This window comes from Mus caroli, chromosome 1, assembly GCF_900094665.2.
Source record: "Mus caroli chromosome 1, CAROLI_EIJ_v1.1, whole genome shotgun sequence".
Lineage (NCBI taxonomy): Eukaryota > Metazoa > Chordata > Mammalia > Rodentia > Muridae > Mus > Mus caroli.
In genome coordinates this window covers 119,584,674-119,603,629 of record NC_034570.1, presented here as the reverse complement: position 1 = coordinate 119,603,629, position 18,956 = coordinate 119,584,674, and the positions used below count along the sequence as shown (strand labels likewise).

General features: G+C 38.4%; 1 protein-coding gene across 2 annotated transcripts in view; it reads right to left on the bottom strand.

The window, feature by feature from the left end:
- The window catches only part of Rab3gap1 (RAB3 GTPase activating protein catalytic subunit 1), a 63,906-nt gene that overhangs the window by 28,028 nt on the left and 16,922 nt on the right, over positions 1-18,956 (bottom strand). For both annotated transcript variants that reach the window (XM_029475870.1, XM_021162889.2), the window contains exons 6-8: positions 13,962-14,081; positions 11,828-11,993; positions 5,644-5,743 (exon numbers count right to left, since the gene is read on the bottom strand). In XM_029475870.1, the coding sequence (XP_029331730.1) occupies positions 5,644-5,743; positions 11,828-11,993; positions 13,962-14,081 (386 nt within the window). The remainder of the gene's footprint in view (positions 1-5,643; positions 5,744-11,827; positions 11,994-13,961; positions 14,082-18,956) is intronic.

The window sequence follows — 18,956 nt, the reverse complement described above, 5'->3', positions numbered from 1 at the left end:
CAAAAGGCACATAAAGCTCTACAGTGAATTCTAAGCTAGCTGGAACCGCACAGTGAGATCTTGCCTAGTTCTATGAAACCTTTCAGAAGGGGATAGCTCTGAGGTGCCTGTGACAGCGCAGACAGCAAGCTAAGCATGAACTAGCACATGCAAGGCAAGGCTTCTGAGAATGAGAGTGTTCAAGTACAGAGACACACTTCTGATTAGCCACTGTTTCAAGTCGAGCCATCCAGTATAAATTTTACTCTTGGGAAATAGTTCTCAACTACTACTCAAGAGAGAAATAGTCCTGTACTTTTCTCCTTTTTCTAAGAATCTAAAAGGGACGATTATCCAAGTACTAAGAAATTTATTCACCAACTTACACTCATCAGTTTTTGTTTTTTTTTTTTTTTAAGATTTATTACATTTATATAAGTACACTGTAGCTGTCTTCAGACACACCAGAAAAGGGCATCAGATCCCATTACAGATGGTTGTGAACCACCATGTGGTTGCTGGGAATTGAACTCATGACCTCTGGAAGAGCAGTCAATGCTCTTAACCGCTGAGCTATCTCTCCAGCCCCACTCATCAGTTTTGTTGTCAAAAATTTCTGGGTAACAAATTACCAAATTTGCTATTATTAGTAAAATTTTCTGAGGACCGTAGATGCAATATTGAAATTCAGGAAAGAACCTCTTTTCCAAAATGAATGGTCTCTCCGTGGGAAGAAAACAAAAAAAGTCACTGAACCCTTAACTCCATCCTTCTTGAGAAAACTAACACTTCTAGGACATTAAAAGGATTTCTATCTCTGAAGTAATATATATGGAGGTATTTAATTGTTAATATTATACTAGAAATTCATAAATTTAAAGTCTAGTGTTGAATCACAAACATCACCCAGATTTGTTTAAATCAACACTTGACAACTTATGCCCTAAGTTACTAAAAACAGTCATTAAATATGGCTAAATTACTCAATAATTCTTCAATCAATTCATTCCATTTTACAACTTAAAGAATGCTTACAAAAATAAAGATCATGTGATGAGTTTTACACTACAAATTACCTTTAAGAGCTTCAAACTTTGCATGCATTCTCATAAACTGATACATTAAAAATAATTAGCAAAAGGATAGTAAAAAAGGATTTTTTAAATTAATTTATTTATGAATACACTGTCACTGACACACCAGAAGAGAGCATCAGATCCCATCACAGATGGTTGTGAGCCACCATGTGGTGGTTAGGAATTGAACTCAGGACCTCTGAAAGAGCAGTCAGTGCTCTTACCTGCTGAGCCATCTCTCCAGCTCCAGTACACAAGTTTTAATTAAAAGCTGTGAGGAGCAGAGTGGTGGTGGCGCATGCCTTCAATCCCAGCACTTGGGAGGCAGAGGCAGGCGGATTTCTGAGTTCGAGGCCAGCCTGGTCTACAGAGTGAGTTCCAGGACAGTCAGGGCTATACAGAGAAACCCTGTCTCAAAAAACAAAAAACAAAACTAAACAAAAAAGCTGTGAGGAGACCCAGAAAACTGGAGATTGACTAATACATGAAGGCAAACTTGATCAACTGGGTAACCATGTAACACCAGCCTTCCTAAGGCTTACATTTTCTGAGAAATGCAACAACATTCATGTATCACAAAAATTAAAGAGAATTAAGCGGGGCTGGAGAGATGGCTCAGTGGTTAATAGCACTCACTGCTCTTCTGAAAGTCCCAAATTCATCCCAGCACCCACATGACAGCTCACAATTGGCTGATTCTGTCTTCTGGTATGTAGATATAAATTATCCATACACATAAAATACATAAATAAATATATCTTTTTTTAAAAAAATTAAACAGGGGCTGACAAGATGGCTCAGCAGGTAGGAGCACTGACTGCTCTTCCAAAGGTTCTGAGTTCAAATACCAGCAACCACATGATGTCTCACAACCACCCATAATGAGATCTGATGCCCTCTTCTGGTGAGTCTGAAGACAGCTACAGTGTACTTATATATAATAAATCTTTTCTTAAAAAATTAAACAGAAGATAGAAAATACAAAGTGTAGTGTCTGGCTTGTAATTCCTGCTGGTCCTTCCCTCTTATAAGAGAAAATTCTGAGTTTATATAGATGCCAGCTGGCTAAGGAATGTTATTATTTTTTATCCACACTTTTTTTTTTTTAAATCTGGGAGCAGAACATCATCAAACACCTTATTAGCAATCAGAATTACAATGTAAGTGTCTGGCCCTTGAACTTTTTAAGATCATTGGTGACCTCGACACCTTGGAACTGAGCAATTAGGATTAAATCCAAGGCCTCACATATGCTAAGTATATACTCCATCACTGGGATACACTCCAAGGTTCTTGGCAAAGGTTTAAAACTAATAAGAGTAGCCTTGGGAAAAGGAGAACAATGGAAATTTGTCAGTAACAAATTAAAAACCATGCAGTGGTACTGCTGTCTAGAAGCCAAAGTTTTCTCTTACCTCCCCTTTGCTGTTGTTTAGATGTAGCTCGTTTACTGCACATTGGAGTTCTAAGTTGTTCAACAGTATAAAAACCAGTAGTGGTACACATAATTACCAAAAGCTGACTATGTACAATAGTAATTCCAGTATTATCTCTACCCCAGCAATTATTCTCAACCTTATAGTCAAAGAGCTGGAACAGAATAAAGCATGAAAAATATTATTTTGGTTTTCTTTGGAAGCAGTACACTAAAAAAATGTTCTAAGCTAGCTGTTTATTGATACATGGGTGTGGTAGTTTTTAGCTAAACCTTAGCATTTGGAAGGCTGAGGCAAAACTGACATAAGTTCAATGCCAGCATGGGCTACAAAGTCAGTACCTAGCCAGCCAGAAAGACACAGGAAGATCCCGCTTCAGAGAGAGGGGGAGGGGGCCTTTTAGTTATTTACAGGTTTATATTTCATTTCTTATTAAGCATATTTGAAATATAAACACACTTATAAATCTGGCCTACAGAAGACTGTCTTTTAAGATGGAGTAGAGATGAGATGATAGATAGCTTAGTAAGCAGTGTGCTTACTGTGCCCACATAAGGATATTAGTTTGGATTCCCCAACACAAACGTTAAAGCTGGGCACAATGACAAACACTTGTAAGCCCAACTAGAGGGCAAATCCTGAGGGCTTGCTGTCCAGACAGTCTAGTCGAAATCCTAAGTTCCAGGTTCAGTGAGAGACCCTGTCTCACAAAGAAGACAAATGAACAAGGGCTGGCTGGGGACTCAGTGCATGGTGTCTACAGTAAGGACTGCAGAGTGGTCTCCAAGAGGGTGACTGCAGAGCCCAGGTCCAGGACACCCATGCAGGGACACCACAACTGGAAGAAGGAATTTGAAGCTGACTGCAAATCCAAGTGAGATCTGTGGCCCATGTAAAAGAAGCAGAGGTACCAAGACCAAAAGGTACCCCGAAGAAGGCTTGGTAGAAAGCACAGTACTAGCAGACCATGTGTATGAACAAGCCCTGCACCTACAAGACCAAAGCTAAAAAATGAAAGGAAAGGGATGAGGGCAGGCCAGGCCAGGAGGCCAGACAACCCTCAACACCCCAAGTAATATAAAAGCCATCAATGCCTTCTGTCTTATCAACTTTACCAAATATGCTCTGCCTCAGCACACAGGGTCCACAGCAAGTACCCAAAGTTGACAGGAAAACTGATTCTGGGGCGTTTGAGCCTTCCCACAGAGGAAATTAATTATCAGCACCCCCATTTGTTCTTTCCCATTTGGGTATTTGTTACTAAGAAATTAGTAAAATGTAACACCCCCCCCCGTGAATGAATGAATGAATGAATGAATGAAGTGGGAATGATAAAGGAAGACATCTGAACCTCTATGCACACTGCTCATATGGTAGGCGCACATGCACACGCGTGCACGCACACACACATACACAAATAAATATAAATAACATTCAAAATAAATTATCTTATCTAACTATACTAAGAATCTAAGTCAGCATACCACAAAAATACTTGCGACATTCACAACAGCTCAGATATGGAACCATCCTTGATGTCTACTAACAGATGAATAGGTAAAGAAAATATGATTCGTATATACACAGTGAAGTTTGCTTGTGTCATAAAAAAAAAAAAAGAATTATGTCATTCCCAGGAAAGTGGGTCATCATGTTAAACAAAATCAGACTGACCTGGAAAAACATATATTGTATGCTTTCTCTATATTTAAAGGGTGTACACACATATGTGTGTATGCTTATGTGTGTGTGTGTGTGTATATATGTGCATAAGTATGTATATATGCAGAATGTATGTATATTTGCAGGAATGAAAAGTCTAAAGAGAGAGAGCAAATGAGACAGTAATGGAGAAATGAGTTCAATATTGTTTTCTCCCATATGCAACATACATATGCATATATTTGATTACTTAAATGAACATTTCTTTATGAAACATCACTTTGTACAATGCATATATGATAATAAGAATTTTTAAAGAGATTTTGGTCAAGTATGGTGGCACATTCCTTTCATCACACCACTCTGGAGGCAGAGACAGGAGAATCTCTGAGTTCAAGGCTAGTCTGGTATATATAATGAGCTCCAGGACAACCAGGACTACAAAACCAAACCAAAACAAAAATATTTTAAAGGAAGTACAAACATTATTTCAGAAACAAAAAGGGCTAAAAATAGAATACTGTGAGGCTGGCAAGAGAATTTTTAGCAAGCAAAGGTGTCTGCCACCAAGCTTGACAACCCAAGTTCCATCCCCAGACCCACATGGTAGAAAAGAACTAACTCTCACAAACTGTCCTGTGACTTCCTTTGATGTCATACACCATGGCACATACATTAAATAAATGGTATTAAAAGAAGCACTATAAACAACTATATCCAACAAAGCAAGCAGGAAGAAAAAAACCAACGAAAACCTCAATTAGGTTCTATGTCCCCAAGCTGAGTTTGTCTAGAACTTAGGTGACGCCTTGTTCATATCTCAGTCCTTGGCATAGCCTGAGAAAATAATTAATATTAGATATTCTACAATCTTCTTCCATAAAACTATATACAAATTTATTTTTCTTCTTTTCCCAATACTAAGCCTTCCTAATGCTACAACCATACAGTTCCTCGTGTTATAGTGAACCCCAACCATGAGATTATTTTCATTGCTAAATTCATAACTGTAATTTTGCTACTGTTATAAATCATAATATAAATATCTGTGTTTTATGATCATCGTAGGTGAACCCTGTGAAAGGCCTGTTCATCTCTCAAAGGGGGCACAACCCACAGGTTCAAAACTGCTGCTCTTAAGGTTTCGAAATTACTCTTTTCAGCTTATGAGGGTGGCTTCTGTGACATTCTAAACATGGGTATTTTAATCATTCACTGTATGGTAATGCACACAATGTTCTATCACAGGGGTTGCTTTATAAATCATGTCAGCTTTCACAGACTGTCAAATATGAAATAGCACTGTCTCAAAAAGATGTGAGAGCTTTTCTTCAGGAAAATAAAAATTATACAGATAACAAAATCAGCAATTACATTTAAAAGAGTACAGGAATTCCTAGTATGAAACACCATTAGATAATATTAATTTCTTAATAAATTTTCTTTTCAATCTATTTTAATATGTTAAACACAGTTCCAAATGTTCTCACCTGGAGGCTGCTGAGGCCAAAAGTATTGCTGCCAATCCTGAAGCACATATGTGAACCGAATCGCAATGCTAACTGGAGGCAATGGAGTTAAAGGACAGCCCTAGAAACACATGCAAAGACAATACCATGTAAACGTTTTAGCCTGTGTTTCAAAACTTCAGCAACAACATTTCAAAGTTATGGAATGCTACCCTTGAGAAACTACAATTTAAGTTTACAGTTTCAAACAATAGTGTATAGAGTCAAACATGAAAAGAAAAATAACACTGACCCAGTTGTGTATAGCTTAAATAACCGAGACGGAAGATACTAGCTGAGCATGGTGCAGGCCTTTCATCCTAGCACTCCAGAGACAGAGGCAGACAGAGCTTTTTGAGTTTGAGGTCTGACTTGTCTACACAGCAACTTCCAAGCCAGCCAAGGCTACATAGTGATACATTCCTTAAAATAAATAAAATTTTGGAAAGGAAAAAAACTGCAATCCCAACTGACACATCTATAATGTAACCTCTAAAACGTAAGGCTCGGAGATCACCAAGCGGGGATGGAAAGATTTTAAGAGCCAGATCTTAACTTTTAATAGCTGTGTGCATGTAAGTAAGTGGTTGTAGGAATAGGTACAGCCTATGAAACTGGATAGGGAACCCTGAGTGGGGATCAAGAGGGATTGAGAAAGGGAGAGGGCTACATGTCACATGACATTCAAGTGAACCGGGGGCCACTGCGGGGGGGGGGGGGGGNGGGGGGGGGGGGGGGGGAAGAAGCACAAGGAAGGGGAAAGGCCAGGGGAGAAGCCACAGAGACAAAAGCATCACAATGAAGTGTAACGGTTTTAAGCTAATAAACTCTGTATGGAAAGAAAAATAAGGAGGAAGAGACTACAGAAAGAAACAGTACTGGCAATGCCAGATTTTGTTTTAAAAACTGGAAAAGCACACTCCAGGAAATGCCACTATTATTTGACTGGGTCTTTGTAAAGCAAGAGATCTCTTTAATCTCTGTGTATTTTTTTCCACAAATATTTTCATCTAATGGAAAAGCTATGTACATTAAAAAAATTTAAAAAAAAAAGAAGCTGCTGTATTCTCACAGTCCCAGAACATTCCAGGCCAGCCCGGGCAATACAGTGAGACTGAATGTTAAAATCCAAAGAGATAAACATAAAGGTCTAAAGACAAGGCCAGGGAACAAATTACTTTAAAATAAAGTGCTTAAACTCTTACCAGAAAAGAAAATATATATCCCATTAAGCAAAGTGATCTTCAACTTTGTTATAAAGCATAGTTGTATGTTTGTGTGTGTGTGTGTGTGTGTGTGTGTGTGTTGCCTGCATGCCTGTCTGAGCCACGAGTATGTAGTACTTAAGGAGATCAAAAGAGGGCTCAGTTTGTCTGGAACTACAGTTACAGGTGGTTTTAAGCTTCTGTGCACACACATGTTCGTGTGCTGGGAATCAAATCTGGGTCCTTTACAAGGCAGTGACCTTAACTGCTGAACCATCTCTCCAGCCCCTATACTTTTTTACTATCCATTTCAGTCACTGAATGTCAGAGAGTTGTATACTTTTTAAGTTTATCAATACATTTCGGGAAATGGTATCTTCAAGTAAAATGGAAATCAAAATTAGGTTTAATATTTAATCATAATCACTCATACAAAATAGATTATATTAGATAAATCAGTTAACAATAGACTTAGAATTATCCATAAGTTCACTAACAATAATAAAAATTCTACAAACCTGAATTCTTGCCCATTAAGCAGAACAAGATTGAAACAGATTCAGGAGTCCCATAGGAACATCTTAAGCACAGGTTTGATATTGCTCCCTTGAATACTATTCCCTGAGTAACAATACTATAGAATCTTGTAGCTCAGAATCTGCCCCTACACATATCACTGGTAATTTAGGATAAACAAAAACTCATTTCAGAGACTAAGTACAAGGTGGGTATGATAAGAAACAAATCCAAACCTTAGTCTATTGTACCCTAGAAAAAGTATGATTCTGGTTGGGTTGGTTTTTTGTTTTTTGTTTTTTTAAGGCCTAGTATTCAGTCATTCTGACAAATAGCCTCTGCTCCAGTCCCAGCAGTTCAGATAGATGTAGACTGAGATATCTGAAAATAATAAGGATCAGACATGGCACAGACACGTTTGTAGGTCCTAGGAAAGGCATTCTGAGAAAACTTGAGGGGCTACACGGGGCTCAGAGCACATTGCTGTTACAATCTGACAGTATGAATGAAGACATATTAGGGGATGACAGATGACATTAAATGAAGGACCAAGGCCACTAACAAGATGGCTCAGTGGTTAAAGGCACTTGCCACCGATCCTGATGATCTGACCTCAATCTTTGGGTCCCACATAGAGAAGAGATCCAACTCCCTCAAGTTGTCCCTCTGAGATCCACACATGCACCATAATATGTATGTGACTGTGTGTGCATTTGCATGCACACATACAAAATAAGTGCAATAAAAAATAAATGTTTAAATAAAATAAATGTAAGGTACCAAAGTCTCGAGCACACCGAGGACACGTCACACCTTTCCAAAGAATCAGAGCTGGCAGGGCACATCAGCCATGCCTGAAGAATCACTCATCCTCACTGTGTGAGCACAGAAACTCAAATTCCAAGATCACATAGACAACACTTCCAATATGAGCAGATCAAGAAGCTCCAATTGCTACTTTAAGACCTGGTTCTACAATGCTCTATTGACAGCATCCATGAGTTTATAAAACTAACACACACAACAACTAGAAAAGTAAAAATTTCAAAGTAAAACTAATTTCAAAAATTTTATTTTATTTTCTGTGTTTGAGTGCTTTCCTGCATAAATGAATGTTTACATGACACTTGAGTGCCTGGTGCCTGTGAAGGCCAGAAAGAAGGGGTCAGATCCCCTGGAACTGGTGTAACAGGTAGTTGTGAGCCACAATGTAGGTCCTGGGAATTGAACCCAGGTCCTCTGAGAGTGGTCAATGCTCTTAACCATGGAGCCACCTCTCTGGGCCCAAAATAAAACTTTTATTAAAAAGAATAGGCAAAAAGTATAGTTCTAAAACAAATATACAAATTAGCTATTAAATTATAAAACCATGATTTGTAAGGAACATGAAATAACTAAACATATTAAAGTTGAAAAGGAAAAGTGCTGAGAAGGTTCAAATATTTAGTAGTATGGTGGAAGAGATTTAAAGTTGTACTTTATGACAGCAAATGGCAAAACTGGGCCTATCAACAGGAACTCTTTCTTAAAAGTTAGTGCCCTATGAAATGAAATCAGCTACTCTATCTCAGGTGACATTTAAAGGATAATTTTATAAAGATGTGAATAGCTTTAACTATGAAGAAAACTTTACAGTACCCAAAGTAATTCTCAACTACCTTAAGTTCAATTTTCTCAGATCAATTTTGAGAGAAGCCAACCATCAAGAGTTCTTTAAAATTGTGAAAGGCTGAGAGGTGACATGGTAAACTAACAATGCTTTTCATTTAAAACCTCAACTATTGACAGCCAAAATTTAAGTTAGGCTTCACAATCAAGACAGTCTCTTTAAAATAGAAGTTTCCAAAGAGAAATGTTGAGCTACACAGAAGTAATACAAAAATATCTGAAAATGTTCATTAATATTTCTTAAAAGGAATAAGATTTTTAAAGGTTTTTTACAATAAAGTTTTAGTTACAAAAAGAAAAGAGAAATTACTTCTGACCATTAAAAAAGAAACAAGAAGCCAGGTATGGTGAGGTGTGCTTTTAATCCCAGCACTTGGGAGGCAGAGACAGGTGGATCTCTGTGAGTTCAAAGCCAGTCAGGTCTACAAAGCAAATCCAGGACAGCCAGGGCTACACAAAGAAATTCTGTCTTGGAAAACCCAAAAAAGAAGGGATAAGGTTATCAATATTGGCATCAGACCAGAAATTTCACAAAATACTAATTAAACACCTCTGGTGTTTAAAAAGAAAAAAAAAAAGGAAATGAAGAGAAATCAACACAAACTTGGGCTATTCAAAAAACAAAAATTCCCAGCATATTATGTACAGAATTAGATAGTTCAGATTTCAGAGCCCAGAAGACTTGGGTAAACAAAGTTACTACATACATCAAATGTTTCCAAGACTGATTTTTAATTGAGACAACCACAGAAGATTATGTTAAGAAAAAATAAATGATGAAAAGAAGACATGACTTTAAAATCGCTACCCTGTATTTAAGATGGATTTGAGTTTGGCTGGCCTGGCAGCCTGCCTCCTTCCAAGGTTCAAGTCTTCCTCTCTGTAGTACCGGAAGTGTTCTTAGTTATTGTTTCATCGCTGGGGAGACACCATGACTAAGGCAGTTTACAAAGGGATGCAAGTAACTGGGGCTTGCTTACAGTTTCAGAGGGTTAATCTGTAACATCATGGCAAGGAAGCATGTGGCAAACAGGCTGGCCAGCGGAGCCCTGGCTGAGAGCTTTACATCCTGATCTGCAGGCAGTAGGCAGAGAATGGAAAAAGACACTTGGCCTGGCATGGGCTTTTAAAACCTCAAAGCCTACCTCCAGTGACACTCCTCCTCAAATAAGACACCTCCTAATTCTTCTCAAACTGCACTAACTGGGGATCAAGATTTAAACACAAGAGCCCACGGGGGCTATTCTCATTCAAACCACCACAGCCCTGGAGATAGAACAAAGACTCTCATGCATGCTAGGCAGGCTTTCTCCTACACTAAGCCAAACCTCTGGTTCCATGCTTTTCTAATCAAGTTCTAATCCTAACAAACAATACCTATTTAAAAGAGAAATTCCTTTTTAAAATAATAAAACCTTGCAAAGTTGGAAAATGAATATAATCAACTCACATGACTTATACCAAGTTCTGTGGCACAGAACCCTCCCCTCCACATGTGTATTTTTTTCCTGAACCCTTTAAAATGTGTAATCACCAAGGCAGTTAGTTCACTTCTCAGTACCTCAGCAACTACATAAGAAGGATGTTTTCCTATGCAGCTTCAATGTTTAACACAAGAAATCTAACATCAACACTAATTTTTAAATACTCAGTACATATTAAAACTATCCCAACAATCCTAAATCAGATCTTTCCTGTCTGTTCTGCTTTGATCAAGTAAAAACCATTCACTGTACGTGGCAGTCATCTCTCATTCATCTTCTTTAATCTAAACAGCTACAGCTTTTATTTTCAGAGTATTGGTCCAGACCAATTACTCTGTTAAAAAAGTTCAACTTTGGAAATAAGCAGTTGCTTTTACACATTTTACACATTTCTATTTATGTTAAACATCCAGACAGAAACACTGCTCAGATGCGTCCTCCTCAGTGGGTCACACTAAAGAGAAATGCAATATCAGTTGCTTGTTTTTTCTTTTCAATTCATTTTTCTTTTCTTTTTATATTTCAGGTTTATGGGGGTGTACTAGCTAGTTTTGTGTCAACTTGACACAGCTGGAGTTATCACAGAGAAGGGAGCTTCAGTTGAGGAAATGCCTCCATGGAGATCCAACTGTAAGGCATTTTCTCAATTAGTGATCAAGGGGGAAAAGGCCCCTTGTGGGTGGTGCCATCTCTGGGCTGGTAGTCTTGGATTCTATAAGAGAGCAGGCTGAGCAAGCCAGGGGAGGCAAGCCAATAAAGAACATCCCTCCATGGCCTCTGCATCAGCTCCTGCTTTCTGACCTGCTTGAGTTCCAGTCCTGACTTCTTTGGTGATGAACAGCAGTATGGAAGTGTAAACCAAATAAACCCTTTCCTCCCCAAGTTGCTTCTTGGTCATGATGTTTGTGCAGGAATAGAAACCCCGACTAAGACAGTGGGGTTTTGCTGCATGTGTACATGTGCACCACATGTGTGTCTGGTGTCCTCAGAGGTCAGAAGAGGACACTGGAGTGAGTCCTTGGAACTGCAGTTACAAAAGGCTGAGAGCCACCCTGTGGGTGCTGGGAATGGAAGCCAAAGCCTCTAGAAGAACTGCTGAGTCATCTCTCCAACTCAATTTTTTAACTAATATATAAAACCATAAATTTAACTTACATAATTTAGTTCAGTTTGCTAATCAAATTTGATTATAATTTATTACATAATTGATGATAGAAAATTTCTATATACTCAAATTACCAAACTGCTTTTATTTTATTCCAAATAAGACTGACACCACCAACATCAACTCACAATTTTGGATTTGAAGATGTCCAGCAGGCCTGACAAATGAGTGTACTGACTTGGCACTTTTCGAAGATGAACCATTTCAAAGTCAGTACGAACACCAGGACCTTGACATTCTCCCATGTACATTCGTCGCCATTTGTGATGTATTTGGACAAACAGTGGTACCTGGCTAAAGAATATGGGTAAAAAGGACCAGAAATTAGGCTCACTCATTAAGCAGTAAATATCCTAAACCTCAAAACTGTTCCTGTTTAATTTCAAATATTTTCAATCTCTATAGGAAGAATACAGATTCCCATTTATTACAAAGATACACTTAGCTTCTCCTCTCCTTACCCTAACAAACTGATGAAGCCCATTAGCACTTTAGCAAAAAAACAAAAAACAAACAAACAAAAAAACTTTAAAACCAACTCTGTGAAGTATTTCTTTATCATTTAAAGGTAGAGTTAATTTTCACTATTCACAGGTTTCTGTTTCTGTAAATTAAAACTGCATCTGTAACCCCCAAAACAACACTAGCAGTACAGAGTTATGTGCAGATCTGCAGAAGAGAAAGATTCTGAGTCTCTAAGTTAATGTTTCAGATGAACTCAAATTAGGTAATGATTCACCTTCCTGTCTCAACTCTCAGACTATAAAAAAGTGTCCTTTGATGATCTAGGTGGATCTGAAAGCAAGCAGTGTTCCTAAGAGCCAGAAGGCTGTCATATGTCTTACAGACAGAAGAAATGTATAAAAAATGATTCATTCGAACATGAGTTACAAGCTTCCATGAGTTGGCTATGAGCTCAATCTCAGTGGATCAGCAATATATATTAACAGACAGGAGCATAAAATGACACCCTTAAACAGAGACATACATGAAATAAAGTCATAAAATATAGAGTTGATAAGAATGTGACCAAAAACGCATGAGAACCTATGCATTTCCCCTTAGGAACAATGATTGATATAATACAACAGCTACGGTGTTTCTAGAACACAAACATAGTAAATTATAAGAACAGGCTATAAAATACATTCCTAAGTTACAATACTCCTTTGTAAATACAGCTTTGCCAGTTTTTTATGGAGGAAATGACTCAAAAGATGGCTCCACCACTGAAGGCTAAGCTTATGCTACCAAAACATAACAAAATCTTAAAAAGTCCAAAATATTCCTTAGGGTACTCTAGTGCATCAATTTCTCCACTACTAAATTTATAATAAGAGTCTCCTGGTCTATCTGATATGCAAAGGAAATACAACTCAAAGTAGCTGAACGGATAAAGCTAACTTCATGCTCTTAAACACTTACACCTAAGAACAGAAAGTTGCTGAGCATTTTAGCACATGCCTTTTAATCCAAGCACTCAAGGGAGAAAAGGCAGGCAGATCTACATGAGTTTGTAGACTGGTCAGTGTTCCAAATCACCTAAGCCTGCAGAGTGAGACCCTGTCTCAAAAACAAAACAAAACAAAAAAGAGAAGAGGGGCCACAAAAATACACAAAAACAATTCACTGAAAAGTTAATCCCGGGGCTGGAGAGATGGCTCAGTGGTTAAGAGCACTGACTGCTCTTCCAGAGGTCTTGATTCAATTCCCAGCGACCACATAGTAGCACACAACCATCTGTAATGGGCATGTGATGCTGTCTGAAGACAGTAACAACATGCCCACATACATGAAGGAAATCTTAAAAAAAAAAAAAAAAAAAAAAGTTAATCGCAAAATAATGTCTAACACTATATAAATTTTTAAATCAGACTTTGTAGCAAAATGCATCTCTCAACTGAAATATACAAAGAACATTTGATTTTCTTTAGTAAGGACCTCCCAAAGGGTTTTATTAATTAATTATACTCCTTTGGGGGGGGGGGTCTTTGCTTATTTTTCTTTTCAGACAAGGTTTCACTGTGCAGTCCAGGCTGGCCTTAAACTTAAGATCCTCTTGCCCAGGCCTCTTGAGTGCTGGGATTAAAGACCTGCTCCACCATGCACAGCTCTAATTTCACCCTCAAGTACCAAATTCTACTATAATAATGTGCAAGGGTAGGTACTAAATTCTTCATTATAGGAAAAAATTATCTTCCTGAATTATATTACTACGAGTAGTATTTTAACATATTTTCAACATCTGTGAAGTGTACCTACCAGCCAGTGTTTCCCAAAGCAATAGAAATGGAACTAAGGAGGAGGTTACACTTGGATTCACTGAGAACTGCGTCACTGTGTGCAGCAGGAGCAATCACCACAAACTCACGCAGGCCATACCTTCAAGAGAGAATCACCCCAGGAAAGACAGCCATTATTTGACAAGAATGAGAAGTTTTCCTACAGGAAATTTAAGCCAAATCTGTACTATCAAGACTTTTACTTCCCCCTATTCCAACCCCACATAGCAATTGCACGCATATACATTTGAAACTTTATTAAAAAGAAAACCAAATCCAGTGTGTGTGTGTGTGGTCATGCCTGTGCCACAGTGCATATGGGAGGCCAAAGGATAACCCTGAGTGGGCTCCAGGGATTGAGTTTAGCTTGTCAGGATTATGCCTTACACATTTTTACCTGCTGAGCCTCAATTTCTTTTTCATCTTTCTCCCTGGAGGATTGGGTGTCAAAAGCAGGATCTCGTGCTTGCTAGGTAATTGCTCTACCACGGAGCTAACCCCAGGCCCTGACTTTTCTTTAAGAAGTACTTCCATCTTTTTCATCCCCTCTATTCATTAGAAATGAAGTCATTTGTTGAAATTATAGTAACCATTAAATAACAATTTTGTCTTAAAAATCAGCTTACAGGGCTAGTAAGAAGGCCCTCTTGTCACACAGGCCTCACAACCTAAGTCCAATCCTCAGAACCCCCATAAAAAATACAAAAAAGAAAGCTAACTTAACAAAGCTCTCCTCTAGCATCCACAAGGACACCATGGCACACATGATACACATACACATTTACTACACATACATACAAACAAAACTCCAGTTTACAATATGAAAGAATTAAGTGAATCCTCACCTTAAATAACTAGCAATACTGTGTCCAGCAATGTAGAAAATAAGCTAGACTACCTAAATGCCAGGGAAATAATTACCAGCCCTGATATACATGTATTGTTAAAAATGAGATACAGTCAGAGAGTATCCTAAAAGATTTCTTGTATTCTTTACTCAAGGACACATATTAGACAGGGCTTATAACATTTTAGGATATGGCTTCCTCTTGCTATGGTATCTACAACAATATTTTCTCATTTAGTTGCCAAGTCATTAAAGCCACAAATATGTGTATCTCAGCATGTGTATGAGTGATTTGCCTGCATGTATGCCTATGTATCACATCCATGCCTAGTGCTAACACAGGCCAGAAGAGGGTACTGGATCCCTGGAACTGGAGTTTCAGATGTTGTGCACCACCTGTAGGTCCTGGCAATCAAACCCAGGTCCTCTTGAAGAGCAACTGGTGCTCTTAACAGCTGAACTTCTGCTGCAGCCCCTGCTGCCTAACTTTTAGAAAACAGTAATAATTTACAGCCAACTTGATGTTCTTTCTGCCCAACAACAACTCATCTCAATACTCTTGAGTTTTATTAATAATTTTTAAATAAGAAAATAACTTATGAATGGTATTACTCTTATCACTTGCCTATCTTAAGTTAGTCTCTGGATGTGTAGTCATAAATCCTGGTTTTAATGACCTTTCTCAAGAAATTCCTTGGAATGTAGTATACAAAAATTCCCCTTTACCTTGATCACCAGATTGTAACTACTGAGACAGACTGGCTTTGTAAGCTTATTCTCACAAATCCTTTCATAATAAACAAAAACCAAACCAAACCCTTTTCCTTAAAGTCTAGCTCATACTGTTTACTGTTGATTCTGACACAGTATAAGGGTTTCCTCCAACGATTCATGAGTGAAATTTATTTCCCTCCTCAACTCATCTCCACTCTCTGACACATGAAATCAAGATTCACCCTGTGGAGGCAGCAGCAGACCACTGAAAGAACCCAGGATGTGCATGAATTATCCTTGGAAGAAAACAAGTTTCTTGATGTTCTTCCAGAAATATTCCATCTGTTGCTAACTGATGAACCAATCCATACTGACCAGTTCTGCTCACAGGTTGCTGGTGTTGAAATCACTTAATGGGCAAATTCTACAAACGAATCTGTACAGTACATTCCTGGAAGTTAAGTTCCAGAAAAACAAGAACACGCCTTCCTGATGACACTGATATCTGTTGCCAAATAACCCTTTTGATTTAATAAACTGTTGGTGCCTAAGTAAAAGGTTTTTATTTTTCTGCAAGATCTTCTACCCTCTATGCTTTATTTTCTGTGTGAAATGCTACACACACACACACATACATACACATACACACACACACATACACACACATACACACATACATACACATACACACACACATATACACACACACACACATACACACACACACACCATCACTGTATATCCAGATCCAAATCTTTTCTTAAGGAGTTAGCTTAAATATCAACTAATGACCTCCATTAAACATGCACCCTTTTCTGAATTTTAACATCTTTTCTTATCATGATGTTAGCTGTCAAAATAATTCATTGGTTTAAATTTCCTTACAAGCTCTACCTGAGGCTTGGAACGATTCCCTTCACCAAGTCAGCAAACACTAGTATAGGTATTAAAAGAGAAAGAGCAAGAAAGTATGTGAAAAAAACTAGCAACAATAAAAAGTAAATGACTAGATTTTTCCAATTTTTTCCCTTCTTTTGACAAGGTCTTACTATATATTATCACTGCTTGACCTAGAACTCACAAAGATATACCTGCCTCTGCCTCCAAACTGCTGGAATTAAAGGCACACACCACGCTGGGCGGCTAAGCAACTGGATTACTTTAATGAACAAAGGCAGACAGCTTCATTTCCCACAAGGTGACACAAGTGTTTTAAAATCCCCTAAAAAGACAATGAACGTCAGTAGTCAGCAGAAGGCATGCGGATCAGCGTCATCATGAGACACTTCGCAATCACTATTCTCCGAAAGGAGAAGGGAAAGAGAACGAACCAGGAACTCTGGCTTTACTGCTGAGGCCAGAGTGCAGGAAAGCTGCTGTGAGAAACACAACACAAGTCTCTGAAATAGCTCAAGTGTGCTGCTACACTCACTCAGAGACAAGAGGACTTCGGAGTTCATGTCCAGTCAGGTCTGCACAGCAAGTTCCAGGCCAGCCAAGACTACACAGTGAAACTCCATCTCAATAATAATAATAATAATAAACAACTTTTTAAATTAAAAATGACCTACCACTCATTCTTACAATCCCACTTCTAGGTCTAGACCAAAAAGAACAAAAACAGGCACTCCTGTCCATAGCATCCAAAAAAAGAAACAACCCGAATTCCCATAAACACCTTGAGCCAACACACAAAATTATACAAGGAATGGTTACCCTTAAAACAGAATAAATGCACATAAATGAACCTTGAGAGCATAAGCCAGTAAGTCACAAAAGGATAAATATTCCACTTTTATGAAGTAATGAAGGATTCAAATTCATACAAGTGGAAGATAAATGCTGATTTACCAAAGCTTATAAAAGGACTACCAGTTGGCTCTGGTAGGCATCTCCTCTTCAAACCAAAACAGCTAGGCTTACTCTCATGTGTCCTTGAGGATTAGGGTACTTTATCAGCTCTTCTAAGAAACATTTTTCTCTCTTTATCTATGTGTATTAGTGGGACAGACCTCCCATCACATCTATAATGCATGAACACTTATCCCACAGTGTGGCCACTGTCTACTTCCTCACCAAAGCCATAGCTTACTGACATAAGGAACATATTTTGGTATGTCTGTGTCTGGCTCACATTAAGTGTTTTGAAATATTGCTTTTTAAATGAAAGAACATACTGGCACATTTAATATGTTTCATCTTCAAACAGTTATCTGCTGTTTTTCTAATTTTTAGGAAAGATGAAAGAGGAAATCTCTTAGTAACTATCAGCAATATAGCAAACATTTTAACAGGGTCTCTCCTGTTCCCACCCCTCAAACACTGTGATTACCAGCATGTATCACCACATCAGGTTTATGAGGTCCTATGGATCAAACTGAGAGTCTCGTGCATGCTAAGCACTCCTCCCACTGAGTTTCAGTCCCTAGACTAAATGTACCCCTCCAAAATAATGTTCAGAGACTCTGAATAACTGAGAAAGATTTAAAAAATATATCAAATTGGAGGTGCCCCTTGCATTAATGTTATCACATTTATAGTTTCTTAGACTTGTAGATTTTATCATGTAACTGTTTGGAGTCAACATTTTACTTACATTTATAATAATATGCACTAAATCTATGATAGTTAACTGTTCTCTACTGTCCATCAGAACCACAAGTAGGTATCACTCTGGGTTAAGATGTGCAGTGTGCAAAAGAGTTCAGAGCAAGCCTGAGACAGTAGCCCTAGGAGATGCCTATCAAACTGGCTCTTGGTTAGCATCTGGAAATATCCATCTGAGGAAGGTTCTCGTCATTCTCAGGTTGATAAAAACTTACTCGGTGTATTTAAAATGCCTGTGCAAATCATATGGTTATAGTTTACACCTATTTTCCTTCGGGGAGTCTGAATTTTGGTATACACTATCCAGACAAAGCATCCCTACAGACCAAGTCCTTTAAAGCTTTGAGGAGTGAGCCTCTGAAAAGCCTTCCAGATAGATGATGTTCATATGTTGTCATAATTTATTGGAGAGGGAACTGAGTATAACCTGTAGGATCTTATTAGAAAAACTTCTTCCAAGCGATGCCAGCAGGTTTTTAATTCCTGTCTTCTGCTGACTGTTCTTTATGCCTGCTGCTATAATAAACAGCTTTAGTAGCAGGCAGTCGCTGGTCCTTTCAGTTCCCTAGTCAATCACTGAACCTAGAGTTAGTCTTGGGCTCACTTAAAGCACACACATTAGCTGGGTGTGGTGGCACCACCACCTGAAGGGCAGAGGCAGGCAGATCTGTGAGTTTGAGTTGAGGTCAGGATGGTCTATACAGAGTTCACAGACAATCAGGGCTATGCAGAGAATTCCTGTCTCAAAACAAGCAACAACAAAATATTCTCTCTCTCTCTCTCTCTCTCTCTCTCTCTCTCTCTCTC